The following is an 18,188-nucleotide window of genomic DNA, read 5'->3' on the forward strand; positions in this document are numbered from 1 at the left end:
GTTTCTCTGTGGTTTTGGAGCCTGTCCTGGAACTAGCTCTCTAGACCAGGTTGGTCTCGAACTCACAGAGATCCGCCTGCCTCTGCCTCCCGAGTGCTGGGACCCCCTTTTTTTTTTTAAAGTTTTTTAAGAAGGGTTTCTCTGTGTAGCTTTGGATCCTACTCACTCTGTAGACCAGGCTAGCCTCGAACTCACAGAGATCCGCCTGCCTCTGCCTCCTGAGTGCTGGGATTAAAGGCTTGCATCACCTGCGTCTGGCCTGAGCACCCTCTTTCTTGTCCTCTCCTTGGGCAGAGGACCCAGCTTCCTCCAGACTCTAAGAGGTGGACTAAATCCAATCCAAAAGTAAGACAGGCCCAGCACTGAGCAGAGAGCCACCTAGAAACTGGGAATCTGCAAAGGCCTGCCAGTAGGGTTGGAATTCACTGGATATTAGAGAGCTGGCCGCTTGCCCTCTGATATCCTTTGACCCGAGCATGGCCCTGGGAAGCTATTCAGCCCTTGGCTTCCCTTGGCTCCAGGCCTGGCCTGCTGGGCCCGAGGACTAGCCTGTGAGCAAACCCTCTCTCCTGAGGCTCACCTCGACTGCAGTGTTCCCTTCTAACCCAAGGCTGGCTCCTGTGGTTTGGGATAAACCACACTCTCCTGTGTTTCTGGGTCCTAGGGTTAGATGGCTATCTCTGTAGAAGGCAGCTTTATGGTCAGATTGGGGAGCTCATGCCTACAGGGGCTATTGTCCTGCAGCTCTTCCTCACCCTCTTGACCTTGCCTCCATAGGGCACTGGAAGGGTCACTGCCAATGGGTTTGCCTTCTCAAGAGCTTGGAGGTTGTTTTGTTTTGTTTTTTTGTCTTCCCCCAAAGGTGACTTCTGGGACCCACTCATTCTTCCTAAGTTCCTCAGTGATCTCTTGAGAAGCACCCTGGGGGGCAGAGGACAGGATGGGGGAAGGCAGGGTTTTCCTGAATCGGCCTCCTCCAAGCTCCTGATTTTCTACCCTTGGCCTTTCACTTGCTGCTGCTGCTGCTGCTGCTGCTTGGAGCCGGGAGGAGGGAAGTATGTGAAGGTGGGGGTATTCTAAAATAGCGACTCCTGGCAAGTGTCTGGGAGCAGCTGTGCACATCTGGCGGCACAGAGCCTGCTGTCGCTGGCCTGGGCTTACTGCTGTTTATCAGCCCCAAACGAAACTCTGAGTCACCCGGGGTGGTGGGAATCGAGAAAGGCAGCAGCTGGGAGCTGGTGCTGCTCTTGCCTGTTTTAGGACTGCTTGTGGCAGGGGAGGGGCTGTGTGGCCCATGAAGGGCGGGGAGAACGTTCATCAAGCTCTCCTTTTTTCTACGAAACAGTGTCTCCTTCTGTAACCGGCCTCCCACCGGTGATTCCTCTATCCCGGTCTCCCGGGTGCTGGCATGACAGGCGTGTTCCACCATACCCCTCTGTCGTCATGCTCTGGGAAGGGGCCCCTGATTCCCTTTGTTCCTGGGGTGGCGCCTTTCGGTGCACCAGGTGCCCCACCCTCGTTTTTGCAGGTTCCCCTGGCATCGCGGTGGAACACGCTGCTGGAAAGAGGCCAGGCACTACCCCATTTTATGCGTGGACTAGCCTGGGCTCTGCTCATTCTCTGAGGCCAGATTGGTGTGTGGAGGGTGAAGACCTCACTGCTAAGCCTCCTGGTCCTCTCTCTGGTCCCACGGCGAGACATCTATGACTTGGGGAGCAAAGCTTTGAAAGCCATGTGTGAGAAGGCATTGGGGGTCTGGAGGCATGTGTGAGAGACGGGGACTTGTAGCAGGCCTGCAGACATTCCCTGGCTGCCTGTGTCTGGGTGGTGGCGGCTGGGATGGGGTCAGAGTGCATGGCAGTGGGGCCCAAACAGACCAAATGGGAAGCCTCCTCCACATATCAAGTGGGTGCAGATGCTCGTGAGTCTTCAAGTGGCCTCAAGTCTTCAAGCAGGGTGAGATTCCTCAACAGCAGTGACCACTCCAGAGGCCTGCTCCACTTCATGCTGCTAGCCTGGATTCCAGGGAGCTGAGCCAATAGCCCAGTTAGGACTGCAACACCCTGGTCCCCAACACTGAGCACCCGCTAAGAGCCTTCCATAGTGGGTCCTTCCCAAGCACTCTCCTCACGGCAAGCCGGCTATGAGAGTGGTAGAACCTGAGTTTGAAGCCCCTGGCATCCAACCGGGAGATGGATTGGCTAGGGAGTAAGCCAGCCGAGGTTTGAACTGGCCTGTCAGGATCAGAATACTGGGAAAGCTGGGAACTGGAAGAGAGGAGGGCCTGGTTAGGCTTGACCTTCTGGAAAGTGAGACCAGGAGCTGAGGGAGCCTGGGGTGTGCCCGAGAAACCTGTTGAACAGCTTCCCTGTCCCGCCCAGTCTCTCCTCCAATGACTGGCTGGGTGCTGCAGCCTAGGCCACCCTCCCCGGGAGCTGCAGGGGAGGACTGGTCTGCAGGGCCCCAGCGGCTGCCCAAAGCCCTTAGTTCCTTTGCTGCTGGGACTGTCGGGCTGGGAACGACTGGTGAGTTTAGCTTGGGGCCGGGCTGGAGGCGTCTGGCTGTTTCCTGTCTCCACACCAGAGCTGGGGAGGCAAGCCCAGGGCTTAAATTAACCACAATGGCCCATCTTCAGCTCTACGGTGCCTAGGCAGTCTTCTGGTGGGCGGCCCATTTCTGGGCTGGGTGCCCTTCCTCTTCACCCCTGCACCTTGCTGTCTGCCGTCTTCTGAGGGCCTTGAGGCTCTGGTGGGGTATCAGGAGAAGGAGAAGGGCAGATTCAGGGAAGAGGGCCGCAGCTGAGTTGAAACTGGGAGTGGCTAAGCACACTCTTGTTTTTCACCCCAGCAGCCACCATGGAGGTGATGAACCTGATTGAACAGCCCATCAAGGTGACTGAGTGGCAGCAGACGTACACCTACGACTCAGGCATCCACTCAGGTGTCAATACCTGTGTGCCCTCCGTCAGCAGCAAGGGCATCATGGACGAGGACGAAGCCTGCAGCAGGCAGTACACACTCAAGAAGACAACCACCTATACACAGGGGGTGCCCCAGAACCAAGGTCTGGACTCCAGGGTTGTCTTTTTTTTTTTTTTAATGGACAGAAACTCTGGCTGGATCCTGGTGGGAGGTAGATCGAGGGGGTCCCTGGTTTGAAAGAAGTTCCTACTCTTGGGAACTTAGGAAGTCTGAAGGGGAACATGTGGCTACCCAGAGACAGACACAGATGTCATTTCCATGATCTCCGAATATGGGCATAGGCTCTGCCCAGAGGTGCCAGTGGTTGGAAGGGTGAGCCTGCAGTTCTTGACTTCTGGGGTCCTAGCTATGTAATAGGGAGACTTCATTGCTACCCTCAGTGGGAACCTGGTGATTATTGGGAAGACATGCATCTGATGAGAGAGACCGGGGACAATGCCCCCACCCCCACCCCGCCAATCCCAGTTTGGTGGAAGCGGCACAGTGTTCAAGCCTAGGCTAGGCTAGCACGTGACAGGCAGATGTCCCAGGGACAGGCACACAGCAGCTGAGGCTCTGTTCTGGGTTTCTGTCACAAAGGCAAACACTCTACCAGTCCAGGTGCTCCTTCCTTTCTGGGACAGAGGTGCACACGGCTTTAGGACTGTCACTCACACATGTCCCCAGGGCCCTAAACATTCCAGGGGATTAGCTCTGGGGCCTGGACAGTTGCAGGGTGAGCAGTGGCTGGTTGGGGCTCTATGAGCCCTGTCTCAGGTCTCCTCCCTGGCCCCCAGGCAGGAGCCTCTGTGCCTGGCAGGGTCAGGTGCATGTTGGGAGCGACAGCAAAGCATACGGGTGGGAGATCTCTGTGGGCAGCCTCTCCTTCCCCATAATTAGAGAATAACCCTCAGCTTGCCTCTCTAGGCACTGGGACATTTGCCATGGCAGGGCTATCTGGGACTTTTTAAAATATCTCCCGCCCACCCCAGAGGTAGAACCCAGTGTTTTTCTTGAGGGCTTTTGCTCCTGCCTTCCCAAAGCCTCGGTCCCGTCCTGTCTCTTCATTGGCTATGTGACCCTGGCTGGCACTCTGAGACTCATTTTGGCCCCCTTTGTAGGGAGAGAGTTGCTACTTTGTGGCAGGTAAGTGTGCAATTAGAAGGGTGACGTCTAATCCCGTGACTGCCCTGATGGTTACAGGTGGAGGGGGGTGGGGCTTTGGGCACCTGAGTCCACTGTTTTTATGGCCTTTGTGTCCAAGGTCCTAGAAACGGAGATAATATTATACTTGCCTTGAGAGATTGCTGTAAGAGTGAGTGAGAAAGTGGGAGAAAGGTATTTAACCCACAGTTAAGCACAGAAGGACTCCACCATTGGGTTGTCATTATTTATGTGTGGGTGTGTCTATGTAAATGTATACACACATATGCACGAGGGTACCCTTGAAGGCCGGAAGAGGGCATCCTCTTTTGGATCCTTTAGAGCTGAAGTTACATTGTTTGTGAGCTGCCTGGTGTGGGTGCTGGGATCCAAACTCTGACCTTCATGATAAAACAGCAAGTACTCTTGACCACTGAGCCACTCTCTAGCCCCTGGTTTTGTTTCTGAGACAAAGTCTTATGTAGCCTAGGCTATCTCAGGTGTAGCCAAGGATACCCACAAACTTCTGACCCTCTTGGTGCCACTTCTGGAGTACTGTAATTATTACATGAGTGTCCCACCGTGCCTCGTTTTATTCAGTGTTAAGAGTGGAACCTTCTTAGGCAAGCATTCTACCAACTGAGTTACAACTCCAGTCACAGCTGTTATTATTGCTGAGCTGGCCATGGTAGCAAAGGTATGTGATGTCCCAGCTACTTGGCAGGCCGAGGCAGGAGGATTACAAGTACAAAAGCTTTCTGAGTACAGAGTAAGCTCAAAGTCATTCTGGGAAACGTAAAATATTTTTAATTTTTAAAGATGTGTGTGCTTGTATGTGTGTGTGTGTGTGTGTGTGTGTGTGTGTGTGTGTGTGTATGTATATGCACTGAATGGGTGCAGTACTATGGTCACCAGAAGAGGGCACCTGAACCTCCTAGACCTGGAGTTAGATATGGCTGTGAGCCATCATCTAGGTGCTAGGAATGGAACCTAAGTTCTCTGCAAGAACAGCAAGTGCTGTTAATTGCAAAACCATTTCTCCAGCCCTTAGTGTTTTTTTTTTAAGGATGGGGATATAGCTCAGTAGTAGGGTGCTTGCTGAGCAAATATGAGACCCTACTTTTACTTCGTAGAACTGTATATAGATATAGATATTTTTGTAATGACATATAGACATACCATTTTTGTAATGATAGGTGTCAGACAAGAATCATAGCTGTGATTTTAGTTAGTTGTCATAGAGTTCCCTATGCTGGGTGGGTTAGATGGGCCTCATGATAAAAGGTGATAAAAGGCCGGGCGATGGTGGCGCACGCCTTTAATCCCAGCACTTGGGAGGCAGAGGCAGGTGGATCTCTGTGAGTTCGAGACCAGCCTGGTCTACAGAGCTAGTTCCAGGACAGGCTCCAAAGCCACAGAGAAACCCTGTCTCGAAAAACCAAAAAAAAAAAAAAAAAGGTGATAAAAGCAGTGGCAAGGGCGATCTCCCAGAATCCTGTTAGGTACAGAATCATGAGTGATGTCCTGTACTTTGGTGGCATATGAGGCAGCTTGGAGCCATGTCTGCACAGCTTACCTTGCCCTTCAAGTCCCCCTAAATTTCATGTAGCTCAATCCTTGCATCATTTGGCTTCCAGGTGACCTGGAGTACCAGATGTCCACGACAGCCAGAGCCAAGCGAGTGCGGGAGGCCATGTGTCCAGGTGTGTCAGGCGAGGACAGTTCTCTACTGCTGGCCACCCAGGTAGAGGGGCAAGCCACCAACCTGCAGCGACTGGCGGAGCCATCCCAGTTGCTCAAGTCGGCCATCGTACATCTCATCAACTACCAGGACGATGCGGAGCTGGCCACACGGGCTCTGCCTGAGCTCACCAAGCTGCTCAACGATGAGGACCCGGTCTGTGAAGGGCCTGGAGGTGGGGCGGGACAAAACTAGCTGTCCCCAGAGGGAAGGAAGCCATGAGTCTGGCATCTGGAGACTGACTTGGGTCATCTAAGCTCTGTGGAAGGATGTCATGCCCTTTGCCTTCCTTCCCTCTGTGGGGGAGGAGCCTGAGCCATCCGCTCAACATCTCACATGCTTCCTCCAGGTAGTGGTGACCAAGGCAGCTATGATTGTGAACCAGCTGTCCAAGAAGGAGGCGTCCCGCCGTGCCCTCATGGGCTCGCCCCAGCTGGTGGCGGCTGTGGTGCGCACCATGCAGAACACCAGTGACCTGGATACCGCCCGATGCACCACAAGCATCCTGCACAACCTCTCCCACCACCGAGAGGGCTTGCTCGCTATCTTCAAGTCTGGAGGCATCCCTGCCCTCGTCCGAATGCTCAGGTAACTTGCTCCTCTGCAGTACACAAGCCAGGGGCCTCCCAGCACCCCATTCCTGGGCTTCCATACACAAGTTAAGCACCACACCCATCCTGGCTCTCAGCCGCTCAGAGCCCAACCCAGAGACAGTAACAGAAACAGCAGGCTGACTGTAAGGATATAACGTAATTTATAGCAGCAGAATGGTTGAGATTGCCCAGAGGTGGTGTAGCAGTGCTTTGACAGAGGAGTGGATTGGATTCGGTCAGAGTTGATAAGAGGGAAGCTGTCCTAGCAAGAGAACAGCATATCTGAACACCTCCCAACCATGAGGTCCCCCCCCCCCCTTTCCTGGCCTTGTACTGACATTGAGCAGGAGTTCTTTGAGGGTAGGGAGGCTGTTTCACTCCCCTCGGAAGTTTTCATGGGGCTTTCCTCCATGACCTTACACACAGTAGTGACTCAGCCGTTCAGGTACCTAGTATGTAATTAGCAACCTGCCGGACCTCAGAGGCAAGAGTGGAGATAGATGTGCTGTGGGCTGATGTCTTTAAGAGTGGGATTGACTGGACATGACAGTGCTCTCCTTTAGTCCCAGTCCTCAAGAAGTAGCAACAGGTAGACCTCTGTGCATTCCAAGCCAACCTGGTCTATACAGAGAGTTCTAGGCTAGTCAGAGCTCCAATAGTGAAAATTTGTCTCTAAAAAAAAAAAACCAAAAATAATAAAACCAGAAAGAAAAGAATGGGACCAGGTGTCTTGGGCGGGGGATGGCTCAGTCCATAAAGGGTTACCTCTCAAGCATGAGGACCCAAGTCAATCTCCAGCACCCATGTAACAGTGCTGGATGCAGCAGGCTGCATTTGCAACCCCAGCCCTGGGGGAGTGGAGACTGGAGGAAGCCCTGGAGCTTACTGCTGGCTGCCCAAGTTTAGCCTAATTGGTGAGCTCTGGGCCAGTTAGAGACCCTGTATCTAAGGAGGGGGATTGTGTTCCTAAAGATGGCACCTGAGGTTGTCTTCAGGCCTCCACACACTCACGAACACCAACACACACGCCCAAGTGAAAAGGGAGAATGAGACTTTGGTGAAGGGCTACTGGTACGGGGCGGTTGATTTGGGGTGAGCTTTCTGGCTGTGGTGGGCACTCCTTCCACACCCACATTCAGGCTGGGCTCTGGGAGCTGACTTACATGGGTTCTGCCTGCTCCCCAGTTCCCCTGTAGAATCTGTCCTGTTCTACGCCATCACCACGCTGCACAACCTGCTGCTCTACCAGGAGGGCGCCAAGATGGCGGTGCGCCTAGCTGATGGGTTGCAGAAGATGGTGCCCCTCCTCAACAAGAACAACCCTAAGTTCCTGGCTATCACCACCGACTGCCTGCAGCTCCTGGCCTATGGCAACCAGGAGAGCAAGGTGGGTCTCTCCAACAAAGCTAAGCATCCCGTGGCTTCAGGTCACTTCCCGGAAGGCATATTAATGTGTCTACAGATAACTGTCTCTTATCCTATTTCTGAATTCTTCAGTACCAGTATTTTAAGAGTGAAAAAAATTAGGGTTAGGGATATAACTGGGTGATAGAAAGCTGCCTAGTATGCTGGATGATCTTGAATTCAGTCCCTAGAATTGAAAAGGAGGCGGGGTGGAGAGATGGCTTGCAGTACCCATGGAGGCCAGAAGAGGGTGCTGGAGTCCTAGAACTAAAATTAGCGACGGTTGTAAGTCACCATGTAGGTGCTGGGAACTGAACCATGTTTCTCTGGAAAAGAGCCATCTCTCCAGCTTTCTCTGTGTGTTTTAGACAGGGTTTCAGCATCTAACTCAGACTGACCTGGAACCCTAGATCTCCTTGCTTCAGTTTCCCAACTGCTGGATTAAAGGTGTGGAGCACCAGCAGGACTGAAGGCCTTTTTCTTTTTGTTTGTTTTTAAACACTTCTAGACTTTATACTCAGTGGGTTAGCACTCTTTCCAAAGGATTATAGTGTGTTACACTACCATTGTGATAATAGCTGTGCTAGGCTCCCTTTGCACATCCTTGCCAGCATTCGGTATTAGATATTGGCTTATTTGATAGACACAAAAGCCATTAAGACTCCAGCAGGAGCTTAATAATGATAGCTCCTGAACACACACACACACACACACACACACACACACACACACACACACGTACATCCGTTGTCTCATGCTCGCCTTTCCCTCCCCCACAGCTGATCATCCTGGCCAACGGGGGACCGCAGGGGCTAGTGCAGATCATGAGGAACTACAGCTATGAGAAGCTTCTCTGGACGACCAGCCGAGTGCTCAAGGTGCTGTCCGTGTGTCCCAGCAACAAGCCTGCCATCGTGGAGGCCGGTAAGTGTGAGGACCAACCGCAAGGTGGCCTGTGGGGGAACGGGAGAGGTGACACAGACCTGAAGAGTTCTTGCTATGGGGGCTGCGGAGATGGCTCAGAGGTTAAGAGCACTGGCTGCTCTTCTAGAGGTCTTGAGTTCAATTCCCAGCAACCACATGGTGGCTCACGGCCATCTGTAATGAGATTTGGTGCCCTAGATCTGGTGCCTTCTTCTGGCCTGCAGGCACACATGGAGGCAGAATGTTGCACACACAATAAATAAGTTCTTGCTACTTTTCCAGAGGATCTAAGTTTGGTTCCAATTATCTACATTTGGTGACTTACAACTGCTTGTAGCACAAGTTCAGGGGATCTGATGCCCTCTTCTGACCTCCATGGGCACTGAGAATCTCTCTCTCTCTCTCTCTCTCTCTCTCACACACACACACACACACACACACTAAGCCTTTAAAAATAAAATTATAAGAGTGATCTATGGGGTCAGGAGGATCAGGGTAGGGTCCTTGCCCATCAGTCTGGCTCCTCTAAGGCTGACAGGACCTCTGCTCCCTCCCCAGGTGGGATGCAGGCTCTGGGTAAGCACCTGACGAGCAACAGCCCCCGACTGGTGCAAAACTGCCTGTGGACTCTGCGTAACCTCTCGGATGTGGCCACCAAGCAGGTGAGTCGGGGCCTGGGCCCGTCTCTGGGACCTGTGAGTCCTCCTCCCTCATGGCTAAGGCTGGAAAGGCCCAGAAGCCCATCACACCTCTAGTGGGAGGCTTTCATCCTACTTAGGGCTTGGGACGGGAAGAGGAAGGGGGCTGACATCTTTAAATTGGGGTTCAGGTGATGGTGATGTACCGTTGAGGGAAATCCAACTACAGGGGCTGGAGAGGTGGTTCAGGGGTGAAGAACGTTTGCCTATACCTCTGGCTCCCAGGGCATCCGATGTCCTCTTCTAGCTTCTGAGGGAGCCAGACTTACACACGGTGCATATGTGGACATACACATGTATGCACATGGTGATATACACAGGCAGGCGAAACACTCATACACATAAATAAAATACTAACCACAGAGCAAGTCCCTGGCACCATCTTCCAAGCAGACTTCTGTCCCTGTGTTTACCCATCACCACCGCCCAGCAAGCGCTGTCCATTCTGCTGGCTTCCATGGGTATGAGAGCTGACTTTAATCTCCTCAGCAACCCTATTGGTTGTGGGAGAAACTGAGGCTCAGGGAGAAAGCCCATGTCGAGAGCTGGTAGATGGCAGAGCTGGCGTTCTGACCCATGATTGTATATCCCCGAGGCCTATAGTCTTTCGGACCCACCAGCCTTCCTTGGGAGAAGAGAGGTTTCTGAATTAGGGATTTTTCTTGGAAGTAGATTTACGTTCAGGATCCCTGGTGTGACAGAAAAGGGACAGCAAGGTGAGAAGTATATGACAGGGGATCAGCTGACCACTGAAGCCTCTGACCTCCTTGCTAGCTTCCTCTTGACCGGAGGCCTCCTGCGGCCAGCAGGGATGAAGCACGTGGGGCAGAGGAAAGAGCAGAGGCTTGGAGGCAAGCCTGCAGCTCTGAGTCTGTGGGAAAATAGCTGGCCTACCTCAGTCTCATGGCCTCTACTGCTCCAGGAGCTGCTAACAGTTTTCCCCAGGGCACGCGAGGCCGCGGGGTGAAGGTTTCTGGCCACATAAAAGAAAGACCAAGTCCATCAGCTTATCCGCTCCCCTTGGACCTACTGAGGAGGCCGTGTAGAGGTGATGTGTCCCTCATCCTTCATGCTCTTCCTCTCTCAGGAGGGTCTGGAGAGCGTACTGAAGATCCTGGTCAACCAGCTGAGTGTGGATGACGTCAACGTCCTCACCTGCGCCACAGGCACCCTCTCCAACCTGACCTGCAACAACAGCAAAAACAAGACGCTGGTGACGCAGAACAGCGGCGTGGAGGCTCTCATCCACGCCATCCTGAGAGCCGGGGACAAGGATGACATCACAGAGCCTGCTGTCTGTGCCCTGAGGCACCTTACCAGCCGCCACCCGGAGGCCGAGATGGCTCAGAACTCTGTGCGCCTCAACTATGGCATCCCAGCCATTGTGAAGTTGCTCAACCAGCCCAACCAGTGGCCACTGGTCAAGGTAGCCACGAACGGCCACAGCCACTGCTGTGGGGGGTTCGGGGTGTGCGTGCGTGCGTGCGCGCGCCTGTACGTGTGTGTGTGTGTGTGTGTGTGTGTGTGTGTGTGTGTGTGTGTGTGCGCGCATGCGCGCGGTCCCATGCAGTGCTGCAGGGATATAGTAAGGAAGGGCGCGGGAGGAGGAGCACAGAGGACCTAGACACACTGGCTCAGACAACAGGAAGGACCACTCTCAGCAGTTTCTACTTCAACATTGTCTCTGCTCCAGAGACCTGCAGTCGTTTTGCTTATCTGTTTCTTTTTTTTGTTTTGTTTTGTTTTTGTTGTTGTTGTTCCGTGTGTCTCTTTATTTTTAATTTTTTTTTTTTATTAGAGGCTGGAGAGATGGCTCAGTTGTTAAGATGGCTGCTCTTCCAGAGGTCCTGAGTTCAATTCCCAGCAACCACAGGGTTGGCTAACAACCATGTGTAAAAAGCAAGGGAACAACACCCAAAGTTGACCTCACACCCACATATTAACACATTTAAAAAAATATTAGCGTTTATGTATTTATTTTGGTTTTTTGAGACAGGGTCTCTCTGTGTTGCCTTGGCCATCATGGAACTCACTATACAGATCAAACTGGCCTCAAACTCATGTAGATTCTCCTGCCTCTGCCTCCCAAGTGCTGGGATTAAAGGTGTTTGCCACCATGCTTAGTTCTGGCTGGCTTTTGAGACAAGGTCTCTGAGATGTGTAGCCCAGACTGGCCTTAGATTTGCAATTCTCCTGCCTCAGACCCTGACTGCTGAGAATACTATAGGCGTGTCCCACCTCAGCGAGCTAAATCCAATTATTTTAAAAAGTAGAGTCTCAGGTATCCCAGGCTGGCCTTAGATTGTATCTGAGGATCACTTTGATCCTCCTGCCTCTACCTCTCTCAAGTGCGGGAATGACAGCCATGTGCCCCCACACCTGGTGTAGGGCTGGGACTCAAACCCAGGGCGCTGTGCATGCTGGGTAAGCCCTCTCCCACCTGAGCTAAAACCCCAATCTTAGATCCAGACTGTTTCTGTCCTGTACCTACAGCCCCCCCCATCCCCCCAAGCAGGGTTTCTCAAATAGTGAGGACTCTTCCTTATACGGCTGTCACAACACTGGGACTGGGATTCAAAGAGAGGGCAGCAGGTACAAAACACCGGAAGCTGGGGAGTTGGGATTGTCCAGATGTTCAAGGAATACCTTTGATCACTGCCTCCTTCCTTGCCAGGCAACCATTGGTCTGATCCGGAATCTGGCCCTGTGCCCAGCCAACCATGCCCCGCTGCAAGAGGCTGCGGTCATTCCCCGCCTGGTTCAGCTGTTGGTCAAGGCCCACCAGGATGCCCAGCGACATGTGGCCGCCGGCACCCAGCAACCCTACACGGTACATGAGCTCAGTGGCAACTGAGGTAGCCTCTTTGGGAGGGGACGCCAGGGGAGGGTCCTCAGAGTTTGTGTGTTTGAAATAAGAGGGTGAGCTGACATCAGTGAGCGGGGTCAGGGTCTTGGTGGGGCTTTGTCCAGGGCCCCCTCGTCCCCATCCTCACGCTTCACGGCTCTTCTCGTGCAGGATGGCGTGAAAATGGAAGAGATCGTGGAGGGCTGCACCGGAGCCCTCCACATCCTCGCCCGGGATCCCATGAACCGCATGGAGATCTTCCGGCTCAACACCATTCCCCTCTTTGTCCAGGTGAGTCCAGAGAGGCAGGAGATGTGTCCCCAGACACTGCCGAGGGTTTGGGGGTGTGTGGACCAGGGACTGTGCAGAAGGCCTGGATGAGTGGCTTTCCAAGCTCAGAAGCCCGGGAGGTGAGATGTAGCTACGCAGGCAGTAGGAGCATCTGCGTGTTCAAAACAACCTGAAAAGCACAAACTTGGAAAACAGGAGGAGTGTCTCAGCAGACAGGAGCTCATTAACGCTGGGTCCCAGCAGCGCTGTGTGGGCAGAGTCAACAAGTGGCTCCCAGGTGGCTCATAAGCAAACAGGGTGCAGCCCAGGAATTTATAGAAATGAAATCTAGCCCCCAGCAAGAGTTCATTTTCCACTGTCAAACTGGCCAACAAAGAAGATAGCTTGAGGGTTGGACGAGCGCCTTGTGCCCTGGCGTGTGTGTGTGTGTGTGTGTGTGTGTGTGTGTGTGTGTGCAACCTGGGAACTGCTGTTGCTGTGTGAAGAGCATCTTGGAAATATTCCTATCCTTTGACCTGGAATTCAAATCTGACCCCCCTTGAGGAAATCATTTAACATAACTTAAATGGCAGAGGTTTATACAGGGAGATAAATAACAATTGCAGACACAGCTGTCCCAAACAAAGTCTTTGTCTGATGGTAAGGAAATGGCCTGGAAGGAAGCAACTGGGCGTGGGGGTACATGCTTGTCATTCCAGCACCCAGGAGCGGAGGCAGGAGGATCAGCCACGCAAGAGTGAGCTTAAGGCTACCCTGGGTTACACAAATCTCCATCTAAAAAACAAGAAGAAGAAGAAGAATGTCAGGACACAGTTGTTGCTGGGGAGACTGAGAGACCGGTCTAGACCTTATCTTTTAGAGGAAGAGCTAAATAAACAGAAGAATAGCTTGTTGTGTCACACAGCTGTACAGCCACACAGTGGGTTGCTTGTTTAGTTGTGTGGTACTCAGGGCCACAAGCTTGGAGACCAACACTCTACCCCCAAGCTACCCCCACCCAGGAAGAGTTGGTTTGTTTTTTGTCTTTGAAAACAGTTTTTCTTCCTAGTTTTTAGCGTGAAGGACTCACTCCATCCTGTTTTCAGTGCTAAGAGATTGTTTCAGCCGGCAGCTGTTTTCTCGTTCTCATCCGTATGAACGCATAGCTTGATAGGGCAGTTTTTGAAATACACAGGGAAATGCCTTGTTCTTCTATGGCAGGCCAGGAAAAAAAAAAAAAGAGGAATCAAAATGATTAGTGGGGCTGGGGAAATGGCTCAGTCAGTAAGGTGGTTGCTGTGCGATCGTGAGGACCTGAGTTCGGATCCCCAGCACTCAGGTGTGGCAGCGTAACCGAGTGAACCTAGCCAGACAGGGATCCTCAGGTTCAATGAGAAACCCTATCCAAAAAAATAAGTTGGAGAATCGACTGACGGGAACACATGACTCTGACCTTCATACACAACTACGTGAACCCACATGTACGTGTGTCCCCAAACACAATCACCATGATATACACATGTATTATACATGTGTGCTCGCATACTCGCATACACAGATGCACACGCACACACACATATCTATAGTGTGTACCAATGGACTGTAGTGAAAACACACTGGTAATTTGCTGACGTGTTAGCCGAGGCTGTGTCTGGTCAGGGGATAGCGCTCGTCTGCTTTTTCCCCCTTATGTTTTCCCAGGTTTACATTTTCTAAGATGGCTAGGCAAGGTGAGGGTGGGCAGCACTGTAGGTACACAGCCTGGCTTACCTCGCCTCCTCCTGCGTCCTCTGTCCTAGCTCCTGTATTCCTCTGTGGAGAACATCCAGCGTGTGGCTGCCGGGGTGCTGTGTGAGCTGGCCCAGGACAAGGAGGCTGCCGATGCCATTGATGCCGAGGGCGCCTCTGCCCCTCTCATGGAACTGCTCCACTCCCACAATGAGGGCACCGGTGAGGGGCTGTGCCTGTGGGCAGGCGCCAAAGGGAGGAGGCTGGGCTCTGTTCCTCCGGCCACAGTAGAGTTAGCCTCTGACTTGGACCTCCCTTCCCCCTCTGCTCAGCCACCTATGCCGCCGCTGTCCTGTTCCGCATCTCGGAGGACAAGAACCCGGATTACCGCAAGCGAGTGTCTGTGGAGCTCACCAACTCTCTCTTCAAGCATGACCCAGCTGCCTGGGAGGCTGTGAGTATCTGACTGGGCTTGAACATCTGATTGTGCGAGCTACGGGGCAGCTCATTGCTCTCTGAGGAGGCTTAGCTGACCTCAGGGATTTTATCTTAGTTTTCAGGTGTGTCTTTTTATTTTTATATAGAGTCTTGTGTAGCCAGGGATAACCTCCAACTCTATAGTCATCTCAGGGCTGGTTTTGACTTTTTGTTTGTTTGTTTTGATTTGGTTTTGTTTTTTTGAGACAGGGTTTCTATGTGCGGCTTTGGCACCTGTCCTGGAACTAGCTCTATAGACCAGGCTGCTGTCCTTGAACTCACAGAGATCTGTCAAGGTTGATTTTGAACTCAGTTTTTATTTTTGCTTTCTTGTTTGTTTGTTAGTTTATTTTGGAGTTTTGCAAGACAGGATTTCTCTGTAGCTTTGGAGCCTGTCCTAGAACTAGCTCTTGTAGACCAGGCTGGCCTCAAACTCACAGAGATCTGTCTGCCTCTGCCTTCCAAGTGCTGGGATTAAAGGCGTGCACTACCACGATTCTGGCTATTTGTTTTTTTGAGACAGGATTTCTTTGTTTAGCCCTGGCTCTCCTAGAACTAGTTCTGTAGACCAAGCTGAACTCAAACTCACAGAGGTCCACCTGCCTCTGCCTCCCTAGTGCTGGGACCAATGGATTTTGAACTTCTTTTTTTTTTTTAAGATTTATTTATTTATATATATTTATTATATGTATATGCATGCATAACAGAAGAGGGCATCAAATTCCATTACAGATGGTTGTGAGTCACCATGTGGTTGCTGAGAATTGAACTTAGGACCTCTGGAAGAGCAGCCAGTGCTCTTAGCCACTGAATCATCTGCCATCTCTCCAGCCCCCAACACTGGTGTTTTCTTTTCCTTCCCTGAGGGGTCTCCTTGTCCGTTAGAGCACCTCTCTGTCCTTTGGTGGAAAGGTAGCCCAGAGGATACTTTCCACACTTACGTCTTTCTGTTCTTCCTTAGGCCCAGAGTATGATCCCAATCAATGAACCCTACGCAGACGGTAAGTGTGGGGCCCCAACCCATTGCCCAGGGCTTTGTGAGTGAGAGCAGAAACCTATGGTAGCCAGTGTGTTCCAGTCTAGATTCCTGCAGTAGGTGGGGGTGGGGAGGGAGCTAGGGTCCTAGCAGTAGGACTGTTCTACTACCATGTGTGACCTGCAGATCCCTGGACAAGTCTTTCTTTTTCGTCCCCAGACATGGATGCCACCTACCGCCCCATGTACTCCAGCGATGTTCCTCTGGACACGCTCGATATGCATATGGACATGGATGGGGACTACCCCATGGACACCTACAGCGACGGCCTGAGGCCTCCCTACCCCACTGCAGACCACATGCTGGCCTAGCTGACTCCACCTCAGTATGGCCCCTTCCTGTCTTGTAGCCTTGCTCTCTGCCTGTAGCCGTGGTTACGGTGGCACCTGCTTTCCCCTCTGAATGGTCTGGTGGGGACAGCTCCTTTCTGGGCTGTAAATCCTGGCTCATGTAGGGTGGAGGAGGAGTTTAGGAATCCTAAGGTTTTTGATCTGTTGTGCTCTGGCCTCCCTTGATGAAGATGAAGATTATTATTGACAGGGTTTTACTGTTTCAGGCTGGCCTAAAGTTCACTATGTATCACAGCCTGGCCTCAGATCTGTCTCCAGCCTTAGTGACATCACTTTTTTATTTTTTTGATCATTTTTTTTCTTTCATAAGCCTGGGAATCGAACCTAGGACTTTGTGTGTGCTAGGCAAATGCTCTGCCACTGGACTGCATCCTAAACCCCGGTTTTGTCTTCCATTATATTGAAATAGTCTCGCTAAACTGTCTAGGCTAGGCTTTAACTCAGTCTGGAGCCCAGGTATGCCTTGAATTTAGGATTGTCCCGCCTTAGTCCCCTAAGGGCTTCACTGCGGGAGCCTGGGAGCCTTGCTCCTTTGTGTTTGTCCCTCCCTTGCTTGGCACCCAGCTCCTGCTCCTCCAGCTACTTCTAAGCAAATAAAGAAAAAGGCGTTTTTCGGGGGTGATAGGCAGGTGCCACAATAGCATCCTGAGCTTCTAGGGGATGCAGGCCAGCCAAGCACCTGATCCCTGTGTCTGTATGCCCCACAGGAGCTGTTTCTCACCCGGGAAGCTCTCGAGCAGACTGTGGGATGAGACAGAAAAGTCCCCGAACCCCGGGAGCCAGCCTGGATGTCCTGCTGAACCCATGCTTCAGAGAGTTCCTCCGTAGGGTTTCTTGGGATGGTGTCTGCTCCTGCTTCTCTGCCCTGGACCAGGCTCTGGATCCAGGCCCAGCACCTTTTCCCCCTCCCCACTATGGCTATGGCCACTAAAGCTTTAGACTCAGCCTGTGTTCTTGCACAGTAATCCTCTCGGCTCTACTCCAGCTGCCTGGGTCCCCTTGACTTCCTCCCCCCCCCCTCGCCTCCCCCCACCAGGAGGCAGTTTTCTCAATGAACTTCAGCATCCAACTGCCCTGCCCTCCTGGGATATCCAAGACACAGGTTCAAAGCCCCGCCCCTGACATCCAATGCTTCTTTTGAAAAGTTCAGGGACCTTCTGGGGGGGAAAGAGTGGGGATTGCAAGTGCCCCCCTCCAGGACCTGCCCTTCTCTCCAGGTTGCTAAGTCTGCTTTGCCCCTCTCCGGGGGAGCTCTTGGTGAAGCCCCCTTCCACCTTGCCCTACACTGGTCCAGCTCACCTGCAGAAGTGCTCTAGATCACCCCTCTGGTGTGGTGAGGGGCTTCCTCCTCCCCTTCCTGTTTGACCCCCACACCACCTCCTGCACATGGGTTTGGGGGACTAGAAGGGGAGTTCCATCAGAGTTTTATTATGATTGCTTTATGTTTTTGGTTATTGGTTTTTCTTTTCTTTTTGTTTTTGTATAGACCAAAGCAAAGAAAATAAAATAAGACACAGATCCAATAGAGGCTGTTAAAGCACTGTGGGTCTGGGGAGGGAGGAGTAAGGGGTATAGTAGGGGTGAGGGACCTCTCCTAGTAGCCTGGGATACCCTACTTAGCCAAGCCTTGTTGTCCTCGGGGCTGGGCGAGGCAAATGGGGGAGAAGGGAGCATTTGAAGACCTGAAGTCAATTTAATGATTTAATTCCATATTCACATGGAACCTTAGGAGTCTAGGACACAGGATAGGTAACGGAAGAGCTTCTGCTTTATTGACACCAGGCTGTTTTGCTCCACAGGCAAGCTCCTTGCTGGCCTCAACCTCTGTCCTGCCATAATGTAGTTGTGATAGATGCCCTCTGCGGCCTAAAGCTTGCTAATACAGGCTTCTTGTTGGCCCGTAGTGGGCCCACCCCAGCTCCTGTCCAGCTCTCCCCATGATTCTTTGCTGCTCCCAATCTTCAGTGACACGCGTGGTGGCCAGCACCCTCTACGTGTTTTCGTGTCACCTGGGCTTTG

The 18,188-nt window shown here is 52.3% G+C and overlaps 1 protein-coding gene across 2 annotated transcripts in view; it reads left to right on the plus strand.

Annotated features, from left to right (window-relative positions):
• Jup (junction plakoglobin) overlaps window positions 1–17,688 on the plus strand; it is a 26,764-nt gene extending 9,076 nt beyond the window's left edge. The window contains exons 2-15 of one of the 2 annotated variants that reach the window (XM_005368202.2): window positions 2,848–3,063; window positions 5,741–6,000; window positions 6,194–6,432; window positions 7,623–7,824; window positions 8,621–8,765; window positions 9,324–9,427; window positions 10,551–10,889; window positions 12,138–12,293; window positions 12,480–12,599; window positions 14,378–14,528; window positions 14,639–14,760; window positions 15,745–15,784; window positions 15,979–16,144; window positions 16,877–17,688. In XM_005368202.2, coding sequence (XP_005368259.1) covers window positions 2,856–3,063; window positions 5,741–6,000; window positions 6,194–6,432; window positions 7,623–7,824; window positions 8,621–8,765; window positions 9,324–9,427; window positions 10,551–10,889; window positions 12,138–12,293; window positions 12,480–12,599; window positions 14,378–14,528; window positions 14,639–14,760; window positions 15,745–15,784; window positions 15,979–16,130 — 2,238 coding nt within the window. In that variant the 5' untranslated portion in view covers window positions 2,848–2,855 and the 3' untranslated portion in view covers window positions 16,131–16,144; window positions 16,877–17,688. The remainder of the gene's footprint in view (window positions 1–2,847; window positions 3,064–5,740; window positions 6,001–6,193; window positions 6,433–7,622; window positions 7,825–8,620; window positions 8,766–9,323; window positions 9,428–10,550; window positions 10,890–12,137; window positions 12,294–12,479; window positions 12,600–14,377; window positions 14,529–14,638; window positions 14,761–15,744; window positions 15,785–15,978; window positions 16,145–16,876) is intronic. The other variant, XM_026789885.1, reaches the window with a different exon arrangement.
• The last annotated feature ends 500 nt before the right edge of the window (window positions 17,689–18,188 follow it).

This window comes from Microtus ochrogaster, unplaced genomic scaffold (assembly GCF_000317375.1).
Source record: "Microtus ochrogaster isolate Prairie Vole_2 unplaced genomic scaffold, MicOch1.0 UNK31, whole genome shotgun sequence".
NCBI classification, from domain to species: Eukaryota; Metazoa; Chordata; class Mammalia; order Rodentia; family Cricetidae; genus Microtus; species Microtus ochrogaster.